At 34.9% G+C, this 20,781-nt stretch overlaps 1 protein-coding gene across 5 annotated transcripts in view; it reads left to right on the forward strand.

The window, feature by feature from the left end:
* NRK (Nik related kinase) overlaps positions 1-20,781 on the forward strand; it is a 123,823-nt gene that overhangs the window by 55,404 nt on the left and 47,638 nt on the right. For all 5 annotated transcript variants that reach the window (XM_070502556.1, XM_070502553.1, XM_070502554.1 and 2 more), the window contains exons 3-8: positions 4,096-4,152; positions 5,459-5,530; positions 11,714-11,839; positions 14,937-15,047; positions 16,553-16,643; positions 19,279-19,409. In XM_070502556.1, the coding sequence (XP_070358657.1) occupies positions 4,096-4,152; positions 5,459-5,530; positions 11,714-11,839; positions 14,937-15,047; positions 16,553-16,643; positions 19,279-19,409 (588 nt within the window). The remainder of the gene's footprint in view (positions 1-4,095; positions 4,153-5,458; positions 5,531-11,713; positions 11,840-14,936; positions 15,048-16,552; positions 16,644-19,278; positions 19,410-20,781) is intronic.

Genomic DNA, 20,781 nt, shown 5'->3' on the forward strand with positions numbered 1-20,781 from the left:
AGGGCACTTCACCTCTGTGGTTTCTTTCTGTCAGACAAACCCAAAGTGAGGGACATTCTACAGAATACTCCACCAGTACGCTTTAAAAGCATCAAGGTCATGAAAAACAGGAAAGAAGACTAAAGGACTGTCACAGATTGGAAGACCCTGAGGAGACATGACAGCTAAATGAAATGTGGGGTCCTAGTTTGGGTCCTACAAAAAGGACATTAGTGAAAAAATTGGAGAAATCTGAATAAAGGCTATAATGTAGTTAAAAGAATATTGTACCAATATTAATTTCTTAGGTTTGACGGTTAGACCATGGTCATATAAGATGTTAACATTAGGAGAAGCTGAGTGAAGGATGTAAAGTAATACTCTGTACTATCTGTGAAACTACTCTCTAAGTCTAAAATTATTTCAAAATAAAAATACAGTCAAGATACAGAGGGAACTCTCTGGAATATTAGGTTAACAGGCAGCAATTTTCCATTTGTTTATCATCTGGATATATAAGACTTCTATGGAAGCTTGCATAATGGTTAGGCATATTAATCCAGTACATGGTTCCGAGATCTGAGGTTAATTCCTCTATAGACACAGTGAGCATGTTTTCCAAGCCCCACATTAGGATACCTTGTCTGACAAAATAATTTTGTGCAATTTTCAAGTGAGAGAATAAATCACAGATAATGAAGGTAGAACCAAGTTGATTTTCTCTGTTTTGTGGTCATTGGTGGCACCTTTTAAAGACATTCAGTTATCTTACTAATGTGTGTCATGAGTATGATTGCTGTGTACTCCAGACTTTTAAAAATTCTGTGGCTTAGTAACCGCCAATCAAATAAGACAATGCACGGTCAATATCTTTGCTAACATGCCAAATATCTGTGTTGCACAGAATAGTAGTTAGGCCCATAAATAACCTCTTAGAATCAAGGAAGGAAACATTTTAACTCCTTTAGAGTGTGTGTGAGAATCAGTTTCCAACATTGATGTATTTGGGCATACAGATGTGAGAAAAATTTGACCAGAAAGTGTTTATATGAATAATTAGGAAAACAACACTTTCTAAGTCATGATAAGGGCTAAATGAATAAAAATATTAATATATATTTTCTCCCAGAAATGTAAATAAATGTAGGAGTCTCCAACGTATTCACATATCCAGCTTCAACAGAATGAAATTGGACCTCTATCTTACACTACTCACAAAAATTAACTCAAAATGGATTAAAAACTTTACCTGAAAGTATAAAATTCCTAGAAGGGAACATAGGAGAAAAAACTTCTTGACATTGGTCTTGGCAGTGATATTTTGGATATGACACCAAAAGCATAAGCAACAAAAGCAAAAATAAATAAATGGGACTACATCAAATCATAATCTTCTACACGGTAAAAGAAACCATCAACAAAATCAAAAGGCAACTTATGGAATGGGAGAAAATATTTGCAAGCCATTTATCTGATTAGGGGTTAATATCCAAAATATTAACTATTTTTCTCTGATTAGTCAATAACCTACACGTTTTTTTTTCCTTTAAAAATTCTAGTCTTTGGTAGCAGTCATGCTCCACCCAAAACTCCTCATCTGATTCTAGACATGTCCTTGTACCTTGAACAGTAGTTTCTGAACCCTATCCCAAGTCCGGTCCATCCCCTTGCTGAATTTCTATCCTTCTAGCTTTGTGTAGTAGTTTCCTGGGGCCGCCTTAACAAATTACCACAAACTGGATGGCTTAAAAGAAAAGAAACTGATTCCCTCACAATTCTGGAAGCTAGAATTCCGAAATCAAGGTTTCTGCAGAGTCATTCTCCCTCTCAAGGCTCTAGGGCAGAAGCCTTTCTTGCCTCTTCTAGCTTTGAGTGATTGCTGGCAATCCTTGTTGTTCCTTGACTTGTAGAAAGATCAGTCCAATCTCTGCCTCTGTCATCACATAGCCTTCTCCCTGGATATCTGTGTCTAAATTTCTCTCTTCTTACCAGGACACTAGTCATTGGTTTTAGGGCCACCCTAATCCACTATGACTTCATCTTATCTTTATTACATTTGCAAATACTCTGTTTCCAAAAAAGGTCACATTCACAGGTACTAGTTGCTAGAACTTCAGCATATCTATTTGAAGGACACAATCCAACACAAACTACCTTAAGCTGACTCAGGCCAAACTCCATAAACTGAAACCAGCAATCCATGCCACCTCCCACCAGTGCTACAACCATCTAACCAGTATAGTTGTTTAATGCTTAATTTTTAAGCAAGAACTGGAGTTAATTCAAGTTGCCAATGTTTCTAGAGTTGCTGTATTTCCTGGAAAGCCTTCTGATCCATTTCTGACTCATGGCCCCATTTACAAAGAGTGGCTTGCTCAATTGGATTGAAGTAACCTTAAATGTGTGGGATTAAATCCCATCAGTTTTATCAATGGGGAAAAAATGGAGAAGTGTTGACACTTACATGTAGCATGTAACATTGATGGTAATGGTAGAGTGGGCTTCTTTTCCTTTTGAGTTTTTCTGTTGAGTTGGCTTTATTTTCATGAGAAAACTTCTAGGAATCATCTAAATACAGTATTCATTACTTCAAAGTGTATAATTTATAAAAGAGATTTGACAATAAACAAGCAATGTATTTAAGGATCACTTTCCTGAAATCAAGAAATCTCAATCTTTTGCATATTTACCCACCAGATAGGTTACCTGAGATATTAACAACACTATCCAGACACACCTCGCCTCATCTGATCATTCTATAAGCAAAAAAAAATGTTGCTGTCTTTCACATGAGAACTGTGATTAGTGACAGTCCTTTGGTTTGAATGCCCCTATATTCATTTCCTACAGCTGCGGTAACAAATCCAGAAATTAGGTGGCTTAAAACAACAGAAATTTATTCTCTCACAGTTCTCAAGGCTAGAAGTCTACAGGGCCATTCTTCCTCAGAATACCCTAGGGAAGAATTCTTCCCTCTTCTTAGTTTCTAGTGGCTGCCAGCAATCCTTAGCATCCCTCAGCCAGTAGCTGCATCACTCAGATTTCTTCCTGTTTTCACACGTCCCATCTTCCCTTTGTGTACCTGTGTCTCTGTGTCCAAATCTCCCCTTTCTCTTATAAAGACACCAACTGTTGGCCACCATAATGCAGTATGACTTCATTTAACTTGATTACATCTGCAAAGACCTTATTTTCAAAGAAGGTCACATTCTGAGGTTATGGGTGAACCTGGATTTTGGGGAGTTACTATCTGACCCAGTACAGCCCAAGAATCAAATCTTCCAGAGAACTGTCAGATGAGGCATTCTGTTTTAAGTTGAAGGCTTACATGTATCAATACCAGACTGAAATTTTTCTGTGACTGCAGCTTGAAATATTTTAAAAAGCACCAGCCACAAAATAAGAACTCTGATTCCAAACCTCTGTGTTCATTTTTGAAAATTATAAATCTGTAAGTCATACTTGAATTCAAGATAAGACTAAGTTCTTAGAACTCATAAAATTTTAATAAGAAAGAATCTTTCAGAATTTCTTCCTTTCATAAATATCCTTGGTTCGTATGATTGAGGGTATACTAAATGGTTTAAAGGCCATTGAATTAATTATGTATCAATCTTACCTGTGATCATTATGGAAAAAGTTGTTTAGTGTATGAAGAGGAGTCTAATGGAAAGATATGCCTGCATAGTACCACATAATCAGTTGAAAAAATGTTCGGTAGAACATCTCCTTTATCCCCATCTCCAATCTGAAATATTTACTTTTCATCTGGATACTTTGGTGCCATATAAACCTAGACTAAAGATACTAAGAAAGCAGTGCCTTCAAATGACCAATCATGTCCACTATTTAATTCAAACATAAAAAGCAAAACTACTCCCATAAACTTACTTGATTTTTCAAGTGAGATGCTTGGGGTTTCTTTAAAATGTTCATAATTGAATATTTCTGTTCTCTATGTAATACCTTATATTTCATCTCTATATAATATTTCATATTTCATAATAGACTACATTGTTTGACCTCATTTAATTTTAATATTTTTTAGTTTGTTTGCCTCTTGATTGCAGGATTATATAGCCAGTATTTGATGTTTATTACTATCTTGTGTTTCAGGGACTCCATGAAAAGACTGGTGCATTTACAGCTGTTAAAGTGATGAATGCTCGTAAGGTAATATTATATCCTGTCCATATTCTACTCCCTTAATGGATCATGGCCTTGGGATAAACAGCTCAAAAAATATTGTATTCGTTTTCTAAAGTCGTTATTGTATATAATATAATTATGTTAATCTGTACTTATATTTATCATTTACTATTTCCATCCATTAGTATATTATGTTTATTATTCATTTATTATATTTACATATAAAAATGCTTCACCCACAGCAAAAGTTCTACATATTTTGGTATTCTATAAGAAAGAAGAAAATATCTATATTCCTGCCTATTTCTAGTTGATTATGTGTTTCCAGGGATAGCAAAGAGGAGATTTCCTCTAATATTGTGTTAATCCTTCTGTGTTCCATCATATTCTTTTCCCTCTCTGACCATTCCTTTTGAGAATTTAGGTCAGTAGATTGTCAATGACAGGTAGAAGGAAAGAACTTGTCAGAGATGCACATTTTTCATATATTTTCTGACAGAAATATCTGAGCAAGAGAGACAGCTTAATTGGCACTGTCCCTGCTAACATTCATATAATTGTGTCACAGTTCATAATATATTGTCATAGAATTTGCTAAGCACTGATTTCTGTCCTCTTTCTTTAAGCATGAGTGTCTCACTTTCTCAAGATAATACTAGCGTGAACATAGCAAAGTTCAAAAAATTGTCACCACTATACCCTAAAGGAAAGTTCTCAAATATTACATTTGAAAAGCTATACGTGTTCACTGAACTGTTGTCAATGCCATAAACTGTTCTTCTCCAATTTGTGCTTCTTTTTTTTTTTACCAGTAAATGTCAAATGTTGCAAACCAACTTGAGTTTGAAGGGATTTTGAGGTTTAGTGGATTTATTTTGCCCTACAAACCATGGCTTCCAAATAATCAACCTAGTACTTTTTGAGTGATACTCTCTAAAATACTTATTTCCCTGTTTTAACTTGAGAGACTTTGACCCACATTTGGGTCTAGGATCTACATTTTAGATACTCTAACTTTTGAAGTATTAAAATATTCAGTCCATAGATAGTTAGTGTCAATCACCTTGTTTTGTAAGGGGAAGTAGCAATTTACTAACATCAGATTGTAATTTTCCTATTAATATGGCAGTTAAATCTGTTACTATGAATTTGGTGCCAAGTTTCTGTATACATAAGAATCTTATTTTTAATTAAAACTATTAGTTGAAATTGAGAGAGTAGTATTTTGTTATTCTTCTATTTAGTGTTTAAAGAGCACAAAGTACTTAAAAATAAATCATTTTTAGAGTGCATCAGTGATTCTAATAACATTTTGTTCTTGGTTTTGCAGACTCCTTTACCTGAAATAGGAAGGCGAGTGAGAGTGAATAAATATCAAAAGTCGGTCGGTTGGAGATATAGTGTGAGTACCCAAAGTCCTCATTACTTCCAGGTAGCTTTTCCTTTAATTTTCAACTTTAAACTAATTCCTTTGTGTTGTATTGTTATCATTAGAAGGCCACCACTAAAATCTTCCTGCCTGGACGTGATAACATATTTGTATTTTTTAACATATTCACATAGATTCAATCATCATATTTGGACACTAGCATCTGACAGAAAGCACTAGAAGAAATGATTCCCTGAACAGCTAAGTGTTGACAGCAGGTTAAGGATTGAGTAAATCCAAAGAGCATAGGGCCTTTGAGTAGCAACAAGAGATGATGGGACCAAGAGCAAATTTTGCCTAAAATTGGCTTTGGAAAGGTCCTTTTTATACCTTTTACATGGTATTCTGGAGTGACTGACTTTTCCCCCATTATGATTCTAAGAAACATTGCCATTGTACATGAGCCAAATTAGGACTATCATTTTTTATTGTAAGAACAATAGTGGACAGAAAACCAGCAGGCTACTCAGCTTAAAAGTCTTCAGACATCTTGTACAGTACTTGAATGCATGAAGGAGCGTGAAATTGCCTTATACTTGAAACCTTTTAACTGCCTTACAAAGCAATCTCTATGACACCAATAATTTGCTGGCTCTAGAACAAGATCTGACAGAAGAAATTCTTTAACAGTAGATGTTGATGACCTGGATGTTGGTGATCTATCAAAGTATTCTGTGGGCCTAAAAGCAAAATTCCTACTCTTATCAATATAATTTATTGATATCTTTTTTCCTTACTTTTTTCCCTCGCAGTCAACTATCAGGTATTCAGATATTTTCAACCTTTTGTGTCTTAATAAATATACTGTCAGGCACATTAAAAATAACCTTTTCCATTAACACAATCATATTCAGAAAGACTTTCTAGTTATATTAGAAAGGTATTGGTAAACAGCTTCATGATTCGTCTAGTAGGTACTAGACTCCTTTTTTGTTTACAATGTATCTCAAGAGACAAAGCATATCTAAATGAAACAGATAGTACTGATTAATAACATGCCTTGGTAGATGAAGAAGCTGTAAAAGGTAAAGGTATGAAAAATATAATTGTTTGACCAATTCTAGTTTCATCAAACATTTGTCTTAAGAAACCCCTTTAAAGATCTGTCCCAAACCCTCTCTGGTATTCTTTCCGTGGGGAAAAAGATTTTGATTCTAGAATTGGGTGATATTACAAAGGAAGTTTAAGCATCCTTGAGCTGCCTCTTCTTGACAAAAAGCAGGATATTCAGGCCACTCTGGGATCAACTGGCCCTGAGCCAGGAAATGCTATAGCATCATATTACTAGGATATGTGTGAGAGTTTTAAATTACCCACTTGGCCTGATGGATGTAATGTACTTATGTGTTTCTCACAAGCTCAACTTCCTGTTAATTGAGAATGGCAAACACACTAATGCTTTCCAAACATATCTGATTTTGGTTTATTGGTTTTGGGGGAGTTTACATTTATGTGGGAAACCCACTCTTAAAAATTTTTCTGGTTGGGAACTTCGCATTCTCTGATTATATTTTTTAGTAAGAAAAGTAAGTGCTAGCTGATCAGCCAGTTAACATCTCTAAATCATCTTGAATCCTTTGGGATAAGATACTTGTGACTTGCATGCACATCTCTTTGAGTTAGGGGTTTATGGAAATAGCAACAATGTGGAAGTTCAGAAACATGAGTTTAAGTCCCAAGTCTACCACTAAATAGCCAAGAAGTACTTGGGAAAGGCGCCTTGTTTCTCTAGGCCTCAGGTTCCTCACAGGCAAAATGGCACCAGAATATTTGGCCTACCACTAAACAGGGTTAAAAGTATGGTCAAATGCAACTACACAGCTGCCTGGAGGCCAGAGGTTCTCCTATTCTTGCTTGGGAACATGAGCTTTCCAACCCAGAAAGAAAAGGAATCTCCTTGATATTAAATTACCAAACAAGTTAAAGGACTCAGTCTGGCCTCTGCTTTTCTTTAACCTGTTCCTTGTGTTCTTATTCTCACATCATCATCTCATTCCTATTTACTGCACTCTTTATGAGTTTGTATTTCTCTCAGCAAAGCCTGGGTACCCTACTAGGAACTAAAAGTGTCCATGTACATATAGAATTGCTAGTTCCTGAGGTTTATTTCTATGTGATGGGGGATATTGTTACTATTTCAAAGGAGAGTCACATAACAGGGGAAGCATAAAGTTTAAGGGTCCTACATGGCAAGAATGAAAGGCTTCAAGGATCAACTTTTAGCTGTGTAGAAAACGGGTTAAGGAAATTCGAAGAGAACTTACTAACTGAACTTCCTTGGGAGGCTGGAATGAGACCGGAACCTGAACTGCCATGTAATTCTCATGCTACAAGTTGATTGTTTTATTAATTCATGTCTTTATTACACGATAAATACAAAGAGAGAACCTGTCACTGGGGTTTCCAACTAGAGAAATCAGGCTCTATGCCCTTCCCCCAAAGACAAATAGGTGTCTAGATTTATTTGCTAGTAGTTGAATGTTTATGGGTAAATCCACTGGAAAATCCTAGGAAAATGCTAAAGAATTTTTTGCAGCTGCCAGCCATTTCTCTGAGATTTCAAACTTTATTTTACAAGATATACTGTGGATATTTGGGGACGTTACAGAACCTAGTACATTGACTTATTTATTTCATAACTATTTTAAAGCCCAGACACAATATATCTAAATATAAAAAGTAATTGCCCATCTTTTCTACTGGGTCTTAGAGAATAAGCTAGAAGGAAAATGATAACTGACCAGATATATTCAGTTACTGATTCATTTCAGCTAGAAGGTATATTTTCTGTTACCCCTAGGTCATCAAGTCAAGATAATTGAAGGAAATGCGGGGGAGGACTAAAGATAATTAGAGGGTAACTCCTTAATTGCTTTTCATGCCAGTTGGCCCTTTTCTAATTTATTTCCCAAAACAAGTCAAAGGCATCCTTTTCCACCGAATTTCAGAACAGGAGTTTAGCTGTATCTTTAATTAAAAAGTCTTCTTTCCTCTACATATCACAAATATATTTCACTTTGTACAATAACAGTATTCCTGAAAAGGTTATATAAATTGATCTTTTATAGATGCAATAAGAGAGCTTTTTTATTTACAATCAAGTGAAATTTAGAGCTAGCAGGAATTTAAAGGACCCTGGTGGTGAATCCATTTGTCAAGTGCAGGATCAATTCCCAAGTCATTTCACATTACTCTCAACTTCATTATGCACTATCTTGTATTTATCAACAGTTATGTCATTCATGTGTGTGAATCTTATTTTCCTGTATGTAGGTTCCTTTAAGTTAAGACTATAATACCTAAATGCATAAACCAATCATATATTCATTGGAAATTCCTCACAATTTAAGCTATCTTTTTGTAAGTTAATATTTTAAGATATTTTTCTCCAGTGCATTGCACCTATGTAGACAAAAAGTGTGATGATTTTCAAATTATTAAGAACTGAAGAGCTTTTTTTTTTTGATGGTTAAGAAGAGTTACAGAGGGATTATGGAAACTACTTGGTTGTCATGGTACAAGCAGATATAGCTGAATCTTAGGGAGAGAGAATTGCTTTCCAATTCACTCCACTATAACAAATGTGCTAGAAATAAAGTTTGCTGATGTTTGTAGATTAGAATAAAAAGTAGAGAGAAGTATATAGCTCTGACAACACTTTAATTCAAATGAGAAGTTCAAGTAATGAAATACTGTATGATAATACCTTGCATGTGTAGCATTGTTCATCAAAGGATTTCAGAGAACTTTAAGTATATTAGTTGTTTGATTCCACTAACGTTCCATGGAGATAGGTAGTGGCTGCCATCTTCCATCAGATTTCTGAGGATAAATTGAGCCTTGGGAAGATGAAGTGAATTCCACCTCTTGGTTATCAGTGCTAAAACTCAGGTGTCCTAATTCCCAGTGTAGATGCTCTTTTCTGATGACAGCATACTGTCTTCTGCTAGAAATATCTCTTGAAATTATGTACTTTACCATGGTGATCCCATCCAAAAAGATGGCTTCAATTATTACTATATAAATAATCATCAAAAGCCATATCTCTATCCCTGACCTGTCTCCTGAGTGGCAGCCCCATATTTCCATTCTTTGAAATTCTGTGCATCCATAAAAAGGAAGTGCATTTATGTTTATCGATGCTCTTCAGATAGCAAATAAAACTTGCAAGTGACAGAAGAATGAGAACACTATGAGCTTGCTTATATTAAATAATAAATACCTAATATATATATACACATATATATAATCTGTTGATCATATCTCTACCAATTTATCTCTGTCATCTTTAGCTACTACATTAGCATAGAAAAATGTCTGGAGAAATATATACTCAACTGTTACCATTGATAGGAGGAAATGTTCAGTGAGAATAGACCACTTTCATATTTGACTTCATATACATTTTATACATATGTACCACTGTAGTGATTAGGAAAATAAATGACTTTAAGCATATCTTTTAAAAACATCAGCACAGATTAAACCAGTATCTTAAAAATGCAATGAATCACAAATTAATCAAGGCAGGGTGGTACAGGCATAAGGATAAACATATAGATCAGAGGAATAGAACTATTTTCATATACCTATGGTCAACTGATTTTTGACAAGGGTGCAAAAACAATTCATGGAGAAAAAATAGTCTTTCCAACAAATACTGCTGAGGCAACTGGATGTCCACATGTAAAAGAATGAAGTTGGACCCCTACTTTATATGAAAATTAACTCAAAATGGATCAAAGACCTAAATGTAAGAGGTAAAAATATAAAATGCTTAGAAGAAAACATTGGGGTAACTTTTCCTGACCTTGGATGTGGATCCTTACATATAACACCAAAAGTACAAATAACAAAACAAAAAATTGATAAATAGGACTTCATCAAAATCAAAAATTTTGTGCCTTGAAGGATACTACTAAGAAAGTGAAAAGACAACCCAGAGAATGGCAGAAAATACTTGCAAATCATATACCTTATAAAGTACTTGTATCTAGAATATGTAAATCTTACAATTCGATAATAAAAAGACAAATAATCCAGGTAAAAAACTGGGGCAAAGATTTTTGATTAGACATTTCTCTGAAGATCATATACAAAGGGCCAATAAACACGTGAAAAGAGTCTTCACATAATCAGTCATGAGGGAATTGCAAATCAAAACCACAATGAGATACCACTTTGTACCCACTAAGATGGTTATAATAAGAAAACAGAAAATAAGTGTTGATGAGCATATGAAGAAATTGGAACCATAATTGCTGTTGGGAATGTAAAACGGTACAGCCACTGTGGAAAACAGTTTGGTATTTTTATCAAAATGTTAAACATAGAGATACCATTTGACCTAACAATTTCACTTCTGGGTATATAGCAGAGAGAAATGAGAATATATACCCACACAAAAACTTGATATGAATGCTCATAGCAGCATTATTCATAATAGCCAAAAGATGGAAATAACCCAAATGTCCATCAATTGATGAAAGGTAAATGGAAAGGAATGTAATACTGATATTGGCTGCAACACGGATGAACCTTAGGAAAAAAGCTAGTCACAAAAGTGCACATACTATATTATTTTCATTTACATAAAATGTCCAGGGTAGAAAAATCTATAGAGATTGAAGATATATTAATGATTGCTTAAAGCTGGAATGTGTGTGTGGCAGAATTTGGGAGTGAAGGCTAAAGGGAATGGGGTTTCCTTTTGGGGTGATAAAAATGTTCTAAAATTGATTGTGGTGATGGTTGCATAACTCTGCAAATATACTAAAAACTATTGAATTTGACACTTTAAATGGGTGAATTGTATGGTATGTAAATTATATGTCAATAAAACTGTTACAAAACGAACAATAATGTAGTGATTCCATTCAATGAAAACTTTATCCGGTGGCCATTGCTGCAAGTCCGGGGATCATACCTTGGGAACCACTAAATTAAAAGATCTTCAATTAACCTTTATTATCTCCTAAATTCCCAGGTAACCAGAGATCTCCATTGTCTCACACTTCTAGTTGTAATTATTATAAATTGCTGTAGGATGTAATAGGTTGCTATGGGATTCTCCTTCTTTGATTTACTATAGTTTGGGGTCCCAGAGTCATTGAATGACATAGCTTAGGAGCTTTACTATCTGTTCTTATTCTACAGGATGAGGAAGAGGATCTCAGGACTGAACTCAACCTTTTGAAGAAGTACTCTTTTCACAAAAACATTGTGTCCTTCTATGGTGCATTTTTCAAGCTGAGCCCCCCTGGCCAGAGGCACCAACTTTGGGTCTGTATTTAATTACCTTCTTATTCCTTAAAACTAAATCTCACTTGAGGACATACACTTTCATAAGCTGAGATGTCACTTTTGTGTACCTACAGGAAAACTTAAGCACTCAACTGCTCAAAACAGTATGATAAAATGTGCTCTGATTCCTGGAGATGAGAGTGATAAAATATGGAAAAATAACTTATGTGCCTGGCAAGGGTCTTGGGGGTATGATGGGGGAGGACTCAAATGAGCACTGAAAATACCTAACGTATTCGTTTTCAAATATAGTTTTTCTGCTTTTAACATTATGTAATTACTACATTTGCTGGTACTTAGAGGTATGGCAAGGAGACCACCTGATGGATAAGTATCAGTTCTAATTAGCTTTTGACATGATCATTTGGGTGCATTTTAAGTGTTTGCTAAGTATATGCACATATGTTTCAACATAAATCTTAGAAACTCTTTTCTAAATGATTAGTTTCCTTATCCTTTTCTTAGTCTTCATGCCTATAATATGACAAATTATAGATTAATGAGATGTAAATTTTAGAGGCTAACTGAAACCCATGATACAGTTACCAGAATTGTTGCTGCCTTCCACTATAGGAGACATAGTCAAATCACAAAAAATGAGTTTTGGTCAACAGTATCTTTATTTAAAAAGGAATATTTAGAACATAAACTGAGGTTAGTGTGCAGTTACTACATTTCCATTTCTAGTCCAAGTCAAGAATAGTATTTTTTTCAAAATAATGATTGAGACTTTTCAGGATCTCCAAGTGCCAAGGAAAGATTCTGTTACATTTTATATAATGGATTTTAGGAAGCAAGACAGTGGACACTATAGGAAGGTTTTCAACAAGGGATTCAATTGAAACAGTGGTTCTCAAACTTTAGCATGCATCAGAATCTCCCAGAGAGCCTGATCAAAAACACAGATTACTGAGCCCCACCCACAGAGTTACTGATTCAATTGGTCTGGAGTCTGGGTCCATGAATTTGCACTTTCTAACAAGTTCATAGATGATGTTGATGCTACTGGTCTGGGTGCCATACTTTGAGAACCACCAAATTTAGAGATCTTCAATTTAACTCTATTTTCTCCCAAATGACTAGTTAACTAAATCTCCTCTTCTCTGACAATTCCAGTTGAGATTTTATTAACTATTGTTGCACAGCTTTAGTGGCTACAGGTTTTTTGTTTATTTTTTCGGTATACAATATTTGTCTTTTAATATATTTTTACCTACAAGTCTTTTCCTCTTGACAGTATGGCAGTCTCCTAATTGGATATATTTATTAGTACTAAATTTGTTCAGTCACTCAACATATATTCATTCATCTATTTTCCAGGCCTTCTGCTTAATGCTGGGGGTACAATGATAAGCTGAATAGATATGGACCTAGCCCATTGGAGCTTACAGTCTATATTCAAAGACCAATATCAATCATATAATCACACAAATGAATGTATAATTACTCAGAAGGGAAATGACATGCTTTCATATGGGCAAACAACAAAGGAAGCTAAATTAAATTGGGGAATGAGAAACTATTCTTGAGAAGCTTTTCTTTGAACTGAGATCTGAAGGATGAATAGGCACCTCATGCATAAATTATTTGTGGAGGTAAGAGTTTTCGTGGGACCAGTCACACTTCCTTGCCCATGAAGACCAGAATAGGAAGTAAGTAAATGACTAAATAATTACCATTTATAAAGTGTACGTGCCAGGTACTGTGTTTACAAAGAAATGATTGAGAAAATGATTGAGAGTGCCTTACATTCCTTTCACAGTAGAGCTCTTCTGACTCAAGTCATATTAACAAGATTTTCCAGGGTGCATCTTAGGGAATGGTTTTAATTGATGCTTGTCATGGTTCAAATTGTGCCCTTTTTCTTCCATTACCACAGTGTACATGTTGTGCCCATTCAATATAGTGAACATGAAAATTAACCTTTTGTGGTTTATCTGTATTATTGGTTTTGTTAGGCTATTTCTTCTCTTCTTTTTCATGAGGGTGTAGTCAAGTGAAAGACATGCACTAATATCAGTTGTGAACAAATATAAATTAAGGGAGTAATTTTCTGAAAAGGAAATTTTAGTATTCCAAAGGAAATAAGGTAGACTTTTTGAATATTCATGATTTGGGGTTTATCCTTTTGCTTCCCTTCATCTATGGCAATAATTAACTTGCCTACAGTTAAAAAAAAAAGATGTTTTGTTCTTTTGATAAAGCAGTTTGGACATGAACACTAATGCGTGAACCTGTGCTTAATGAAAGTTTGCTAGGTTGATTATAATAGATATATACTCCTTCACATTGGTCACTCCTCTAGTTAGCTAATATATGAAAGGAAATTTATTAGTTGGAGACCTGATTCATTGGTGACAAAAATAAATTTTCTGAGAAATTGACTTTATTAATAAAGCAAAGTCTGAATGAGATACTATCAAAGATACTAATCTTCAAATAGACTTTCCTTAGAAGTAAAATTATTTGGAAAAGAAAGGTGCCCCACAGGATTGCAAGTGATGCTTTCCCTTTTGGAGTTGTAGTTTGCCAGTGTCTTGGGGAAAAAATAATCTAGAATTTGAAAATAAAAACAAAACAACAATAAAAAAGCAAATCTAGCCTTAATGGTGAAGTGTAAATTCTTTTGAGATCCTTCATATCCTGCTTCTCCACCTGCAATCAAATTGTTCCTTCGACTGTTTTTTCTGTTCTACTCCAGTGGTCACTCGGGCTTGTCCCCCACACAGGCTTCTTTTTAAAGGCATGTACTCATTCCGTTTTCAACAAACTGTTCTTCCTTCTCAACATATCCAAATACTACCTATCCCCCAAGGCTTAGCTCAAGTCTCACCTCCTGGTTAAATATCCCTGGTGTGGTACCTACCTTCCCTCCCTCCATGGATCTTTGAATTTTTTTCCAACTCTTTCCAGTTCCACTAGCCTTTGGAGTCTTCCATCAGACAATTGAGCCTGTTTTGACAGTGTGTTAATCTCTAAACAGTGCATGTAAATATAAGCCATATGAACTAAAACTCTCCAGATATGTTCAGAGAATTACTTTCTAATTCTTCATACTTTGATGGCTTTCCTGCAGATGGTGATGGAGTTATGTGCAGCAGGCTCAGTCACTGATGTAGTGAGAATGACCAGAAACCAGAGTTTGAAAGAAGATTGGATTGCTTATATCTGCCGAGAAATCCTTCAGGTGAGTCTTCATTTAGTCATTCTCCCCTGGCCTTGAAAAAACCTGAGAGTAATATATACAGTGTACCTTATCCCTGCTCGTATAAGCTGTTTAAGACTTCTAAACGTAACCCCTGGATCGGGACACTGAAAAAGGACCAAAAGGCTTTTGGGAAAGCAAATTTGCAGGTGATGTCCTTACACTTTAAGATAGTCTGCCAGATGTGTAGCCAAGTCTTTCCAAATCATGACCTTTAATAGCTCTGTCAAGGTCAGACTATTGTGTTCAATAGATCATCAAATAACCACTTGGAATATTTATTATGTTATTATGATTTTTAGAGTTCTTTTTTTTTTTTAAAAAAAAGCATAGCACTGTCATTAGAGATTAAGATAAAAGTGAGGCAGTAGTCAGTGTTTTACAGAATGGCCCCAAACCATCCACAACCATTTTACAGACAGATATCCTCTTTGAATAATGCCCTATTTTTAAAACTTTCTTTATTTCGAACATCAAATTTGATGAGCGACAATCTTGTGGATCTACCAAACTCAAATTTTTCTTTGTGTCTTAAGTGCTTAGGGTCACCCAAGAAGGATATTAACAGAACTGAACAGCACCACTGATACAATGTTGGAATGTCCTTCCCATCTTAATTGGATTCACATGTGGTAATAGTGTAACTAGTTAAGAGTTCAAACTCTGGGCTGAGTTTAAATTCTGGTTCATCATGTATTATCTGTGTGCTCTTGAGTCAGTTACTTAGTTTCTCCAAATGTCACTTTCCTCATCTGTAATATAGAGTGATTTTAGCACCCTCCTCAAAGGGTTGCTTTGAGAATTTAATAATTTACTCCATATAAGGCACTTAGCACAGTCCTTGGCAAAGAAAAAAGACTCAATAAATATTAGCTGTTTTTACTGTTACTTCCATTATTAATCCCCAGTTAGTATCTGGAGTAATCTCACTGAAGCCAGGTCACGGGTTAGCCAGGTCACGGGTTAGTTTTAGTGGTGAATGGGCTGGAGCCAGCATGGTAAGCCAATACAAATTGCAAATGCTTTAAAATGAATTTCCATATTCCCCCAAATTCTCAGCCTACAAGGTTGACTAGAAAATATTTTGGAATAAACAAATGGTTGGATGAGGAATAGAGCAAACCAGTGGCTGAGCTATGATATTTAAGATGTCCAGGTTTTTACTCTTATGATTAGTTGGAAATATGGAGGCTAAAAAGGAAGGTAAATGGCCCAATGTATACAAACATTACTTTTTGGTGTTCTTTTTCTTTCATGAGTGTCCTGATTTATTTTCCTTTCCTTATAGCCAAAAATAGTATTTCTGGGAACTGGTTGTAGTAATTCCAGCCTAAAGAAAGAATTTTGTCTGAAAAATGCAAATCTGGGTTATTTTTCTTACCAAAAGTTTTTCCAAAAATACTAAGAAAAGTACCAGAAAAAGAGGAAAAATATATACTGATGTGGCTTTTTAAAAATAATAAATAAATATGTATATATGTATGCAGGGCTTAGCTCATCTTCATGCACACCGTGTAATTCATCGGGACATCAAAGGTCAGAATGTGCTACTGACTCATAATGCTGAAGTGAAACTAGGTAAGTTTATTCTTACAATACTTTAAATGAGACCCAAAATATCTTAATGGAGAAAAATCCCTCAGGATAACTGTGTTTTCTTTCATGTCACTAATAATATCCTCTACTTATTTAGGCTGTGTCTTCCCTGCCTGAAAAACCAGTCAAAATTTGAAAATTTGTTTGGGATGGGAAGTGGAGCAAGAGAAAGATGCACATAACTGCTTCTCTGAAATCATGTAGATAAAAGCAGCTTTTCAATTATAGTGAGAAGTTTACATTGGTCACTGCTTTATCCTCTATTAAATACAGCTATTACATTTATTTCAACAATTGAATTGAGTATTTACCATGTGCAGGTTTCTGTTCCATGGAAAGGGATTAAACATGAAGATGATTCTTCCACATCACAGAGCCATATTTTCGAAAGAATATCAAGGAACTTTTAAATCACTTACGGACAAATTGCTTCTCTTGAATTTTCCCTCAAATATTTAAAGAACTGATATCAATAAGAAATGATGCTCCGGTAATATCTAAGTCAAATTCAGAATTGGAAATCAGAAGATCAGAAAGTCCCTCGCTTTCTATTCCAGGGTGCAGAATGGCATAATTTATTTGAAACTAGCCATACATATTGTTTCACAGGTAAACAGGAAACAATATGTTGCATCCTTTAATGTTTAAAATAATATTGTCAGTTGGTTTTTAAATAATACCATATGAATAATGTCAGTACTATGTAACAGCAGATGACCTCATTGATATAGAACGTAAATTACTGGTATCAAATTCTGTATCAATTTTTAATTATATTTATTCTTGCCTACCATGTCCCTAGCATGACCTTAAGATAGTCCCACTTTTCCTGCTAAACAAATACAACCAGAGTAAAGATTTTTTTTCATTTATTGAGAATGCTTTTCACTGAATATTTGTGGAAGAAGCATGAGGTAATAGTTGTTCTTGAAATAAGTGAAAATTAACTTCAAGAAAGCATCTTTTGTGTCAAAAAGCCATAAAGATAGAAATACAATTTTAAGACACTGTGTTAAAATACATGAAGGACATTTAGATCTCACATTCAAATGTGCAGAATAGTCTGTCACAAGACTACACACTATGTTTACAAGTGGCAGCAGCATGCCCATATAGTTGGGTCAAGTTTCTGGCCAGCCCTCCTGTCTGCAGCCCAGAGGAGAAATTGTAAGTAACTGAAAAGCCACTGAAAAATCTGTCACAAAGTCTATGCCCTAAAATTCATGTACTTTACTCTGTGGGAGAGACCTTTTAGCAGTGGATTAGAATCTAATCAGGCTTATTTTGCACATAACCCTTATACATTTGGTTTTAGATTTCTCAGATCCAAGTATATTTTTACGCAACAAATTATAAGGAGAAGGTTGTAGAAGGCAAACCCAATAGCAGCCAAAAGGAGTGACAGAATGGAAAGAGACTGGGAAATGATTGTACTGCACTTCAATTGATCAATAATCCTTATATTCTGATTCCTAGTCACCAAAGAAAAAGTTAATTTATGCCACTGTTGAGGTCCCTACTTTTATCTTAATTTCAGCTTTTCTTTTTTTTTTTTTCTTCCATTCATCACTTCCTTCTACTCTTTTCTCCTTTCATTTTCTTCCCTGAGGGTCATGTGTCAGCTTATGGCCTTCATAGGTGTTATCTTGGCCCTTAAAGTTGGCTCTCAGGGATATCAAGAATGCTCAGCTCTGATTTAACCTATTCTCAAAAAAAAAAAAAATCTACATAATGAGATTGTTCACACCCAATGATGATTTTCTCATATTATGGACATTTTGTTGTTGTTGATCTTGTTAGAGCCTTCTTTAAAGACGGCCCTAAACTTTTAACTTTTTTATTTTTCTTTTCTTCTCTTAAGTTCTTCAAACTACTTTTCAGTCAATGTTGTTCTCCATCCTCCAGATTCCTGGAAACCATTCTAAATTAGAAAATCTACTTCATTTTTCATCCCTGTCTTATTTTTTCTGGACTAAATAACCCCAGTCTACTTTAGCCTTTTTTCTGTCTGTTTCTGAGGATACCATACTAAATATTTTCATATAATGTATCCCACAGATGAATAGGAGACAGAACTTTTATAGTCTAAGCTAAGATATAGATACCACAGAAAATATTTGCATCTGATTCAAAAGATCTGTAGAAGAAGTTAAACTAAATTCTAGCAGAAAGCTCATTTTTCTTTATCAAAGTGATGGAACCCCCCAACACCATGAGTGAGGCTTCCTAATAAACTACTAATAGGTTTTAGATTTCTTAGATGTTGCTTACAATGCTGGTCTTCCTCCAGTCTGGTGGCAGGTCCAAACACTACATATGTTATCACTTCAGAAGTCCGGGGTATAGTGATGGAACTTTATTTTTAATATTCATGGTAAACATTCAGCCAAACCTACTGTAGATTTATAATACCAGTGCTGAGTTGCTTTCCAATATAAATAGCAGCAAAAGCCTACTTCCCAGTATTCCTGGAGTAGACTTCATGGTAAAGTTTGCTGGGTTGGAATGAAAATCTGTTATCCATTGTGGCTTTTGTATTGGCTTTCCAAGTTAAAGCAATAACTTATTGAGCTTTTTGTTACTGATTAATTATTTTGACATATGGTGAATTTTGCAGTGGATTTTGGAGTGAGTGCCCAGGTGAGCAGAACTAATGGGAGGAGAAATAGCTTCATTGGGACACCGTACTGGATGGCACCTGAAGTGATTGACTGTGATGAAGACCCAAGACGCTCCTATGATTACAGAGTAAGTGTGAAAATTCCGATAGTGGGAATTAAAGTTTGGAAAGGACTTGTGACTAATGTTTGTTTTTAAATGATAAAATGAAAGAATAAAAAGCAGACTGCTCCTCCTTTCATGTTAAACTCTAATAGGAAATACTAGCTGCTATTCTTATGTGTGGTTTGATTATATGCAGAAAAATAATATTTTCTAAAAATGTAGACAAAGTACACCATTGGGAGTTATCCATATTTGAGGAAGAATGTCTAGTTCATGTTGCTTGCAACTTCTTGGTAAAAATATTATATTATGTGGCTTTATATGGAAATTTAACTTCCAGGAGCAGAGGGCTTTGTAAACTTAAAAATGAGTAAATGTAAAGCCAATTATTAATCCCCACAGTAAGTTAGCTCCAAAAAGAAAAAAATAATTTGATTACTCAGGGTAATGGAGAAAATCTTTGGCATGGTTCACCTCCAAACCACAGAAAATCAATGGAATAGACAAATTAAGTAACAATTCATGCTATTTATTAAAATTTCCACTGAAGCTGCAATTTGGACAATATACATCTATGTACACATTTCAAAAAGCTGATGTGGAAAGAAAACTCTCCATTTGCTATAGACTGGAAAAACCACACTCCCTCTCCACATCATAAGTCATCCAAACAATTCATTGTGGTTTCGTTGTGTGGAACCTAGGACTCAATAGTTGAAGTTGATTAATACAAGTTTCATCTCTTTTCCCTTTCCCTTAAATGCCCTCTCCTTGATCTGCAAGCAGATCTATTGAGAGCTTATTACAATCCAGTGCTATTAGGAGCTGTGAAGACTATAGAAGCATAATATCTTTTAGTGGCTTGCTGTAAAAATAATGTTTTATATCTGTACAATTTTTGCAGTCTTTCGAAGACTTTCACCCATATTAATTATTTGTTTTTAATTTTTAGCCCCATGTAACTGAAAGAAAGCTTAAACTTAGACCATTGCAACAACACTTTGAAGCTAAGAGATCTGTAAACTGGGGTTCTAAGAATTCCATTAACTTGTTTACTAGTTTTCCAACCAGTCAGTGTGCCTCTAGCCTTGTGCCATTTCTACATTCTAAAAAACAAGGTACAGTTAACGGTAGTGAGGATAATTTCCTAGAGCCTCTTAGAATACAATTTCCTAGAATTACAATAATTCTATCCTCAATTTACTATATTCAAGGAACTGCTGGAAGTGCTTTTATATATAATATTTCATTTAATGCTCATACCAGTCCTATGAGGTGGATACCATTATTATCTCCATTTTACATCGGGTGAAATTGAGGTACAGAGAGTTAAATCATTTGCCTAAGATTGCACAGCTAGTAGGCTTATGTAATAAGACTTCTTTACAGCATGTTC

Source organism: Equus asinus, chromosome X (genome assembly GCF_041296235.1).
Source record: "Equus asinus isolate D_3611 breed Donkey chromosome X, EquAss-T2T_v2, whole genome shotgun sequence".
Lineage (NCBI taxonomy): Eukaryota > Metazoa > Chordata > Mammalia > Perissodactyla > Equidae > Equus > Equus asinus.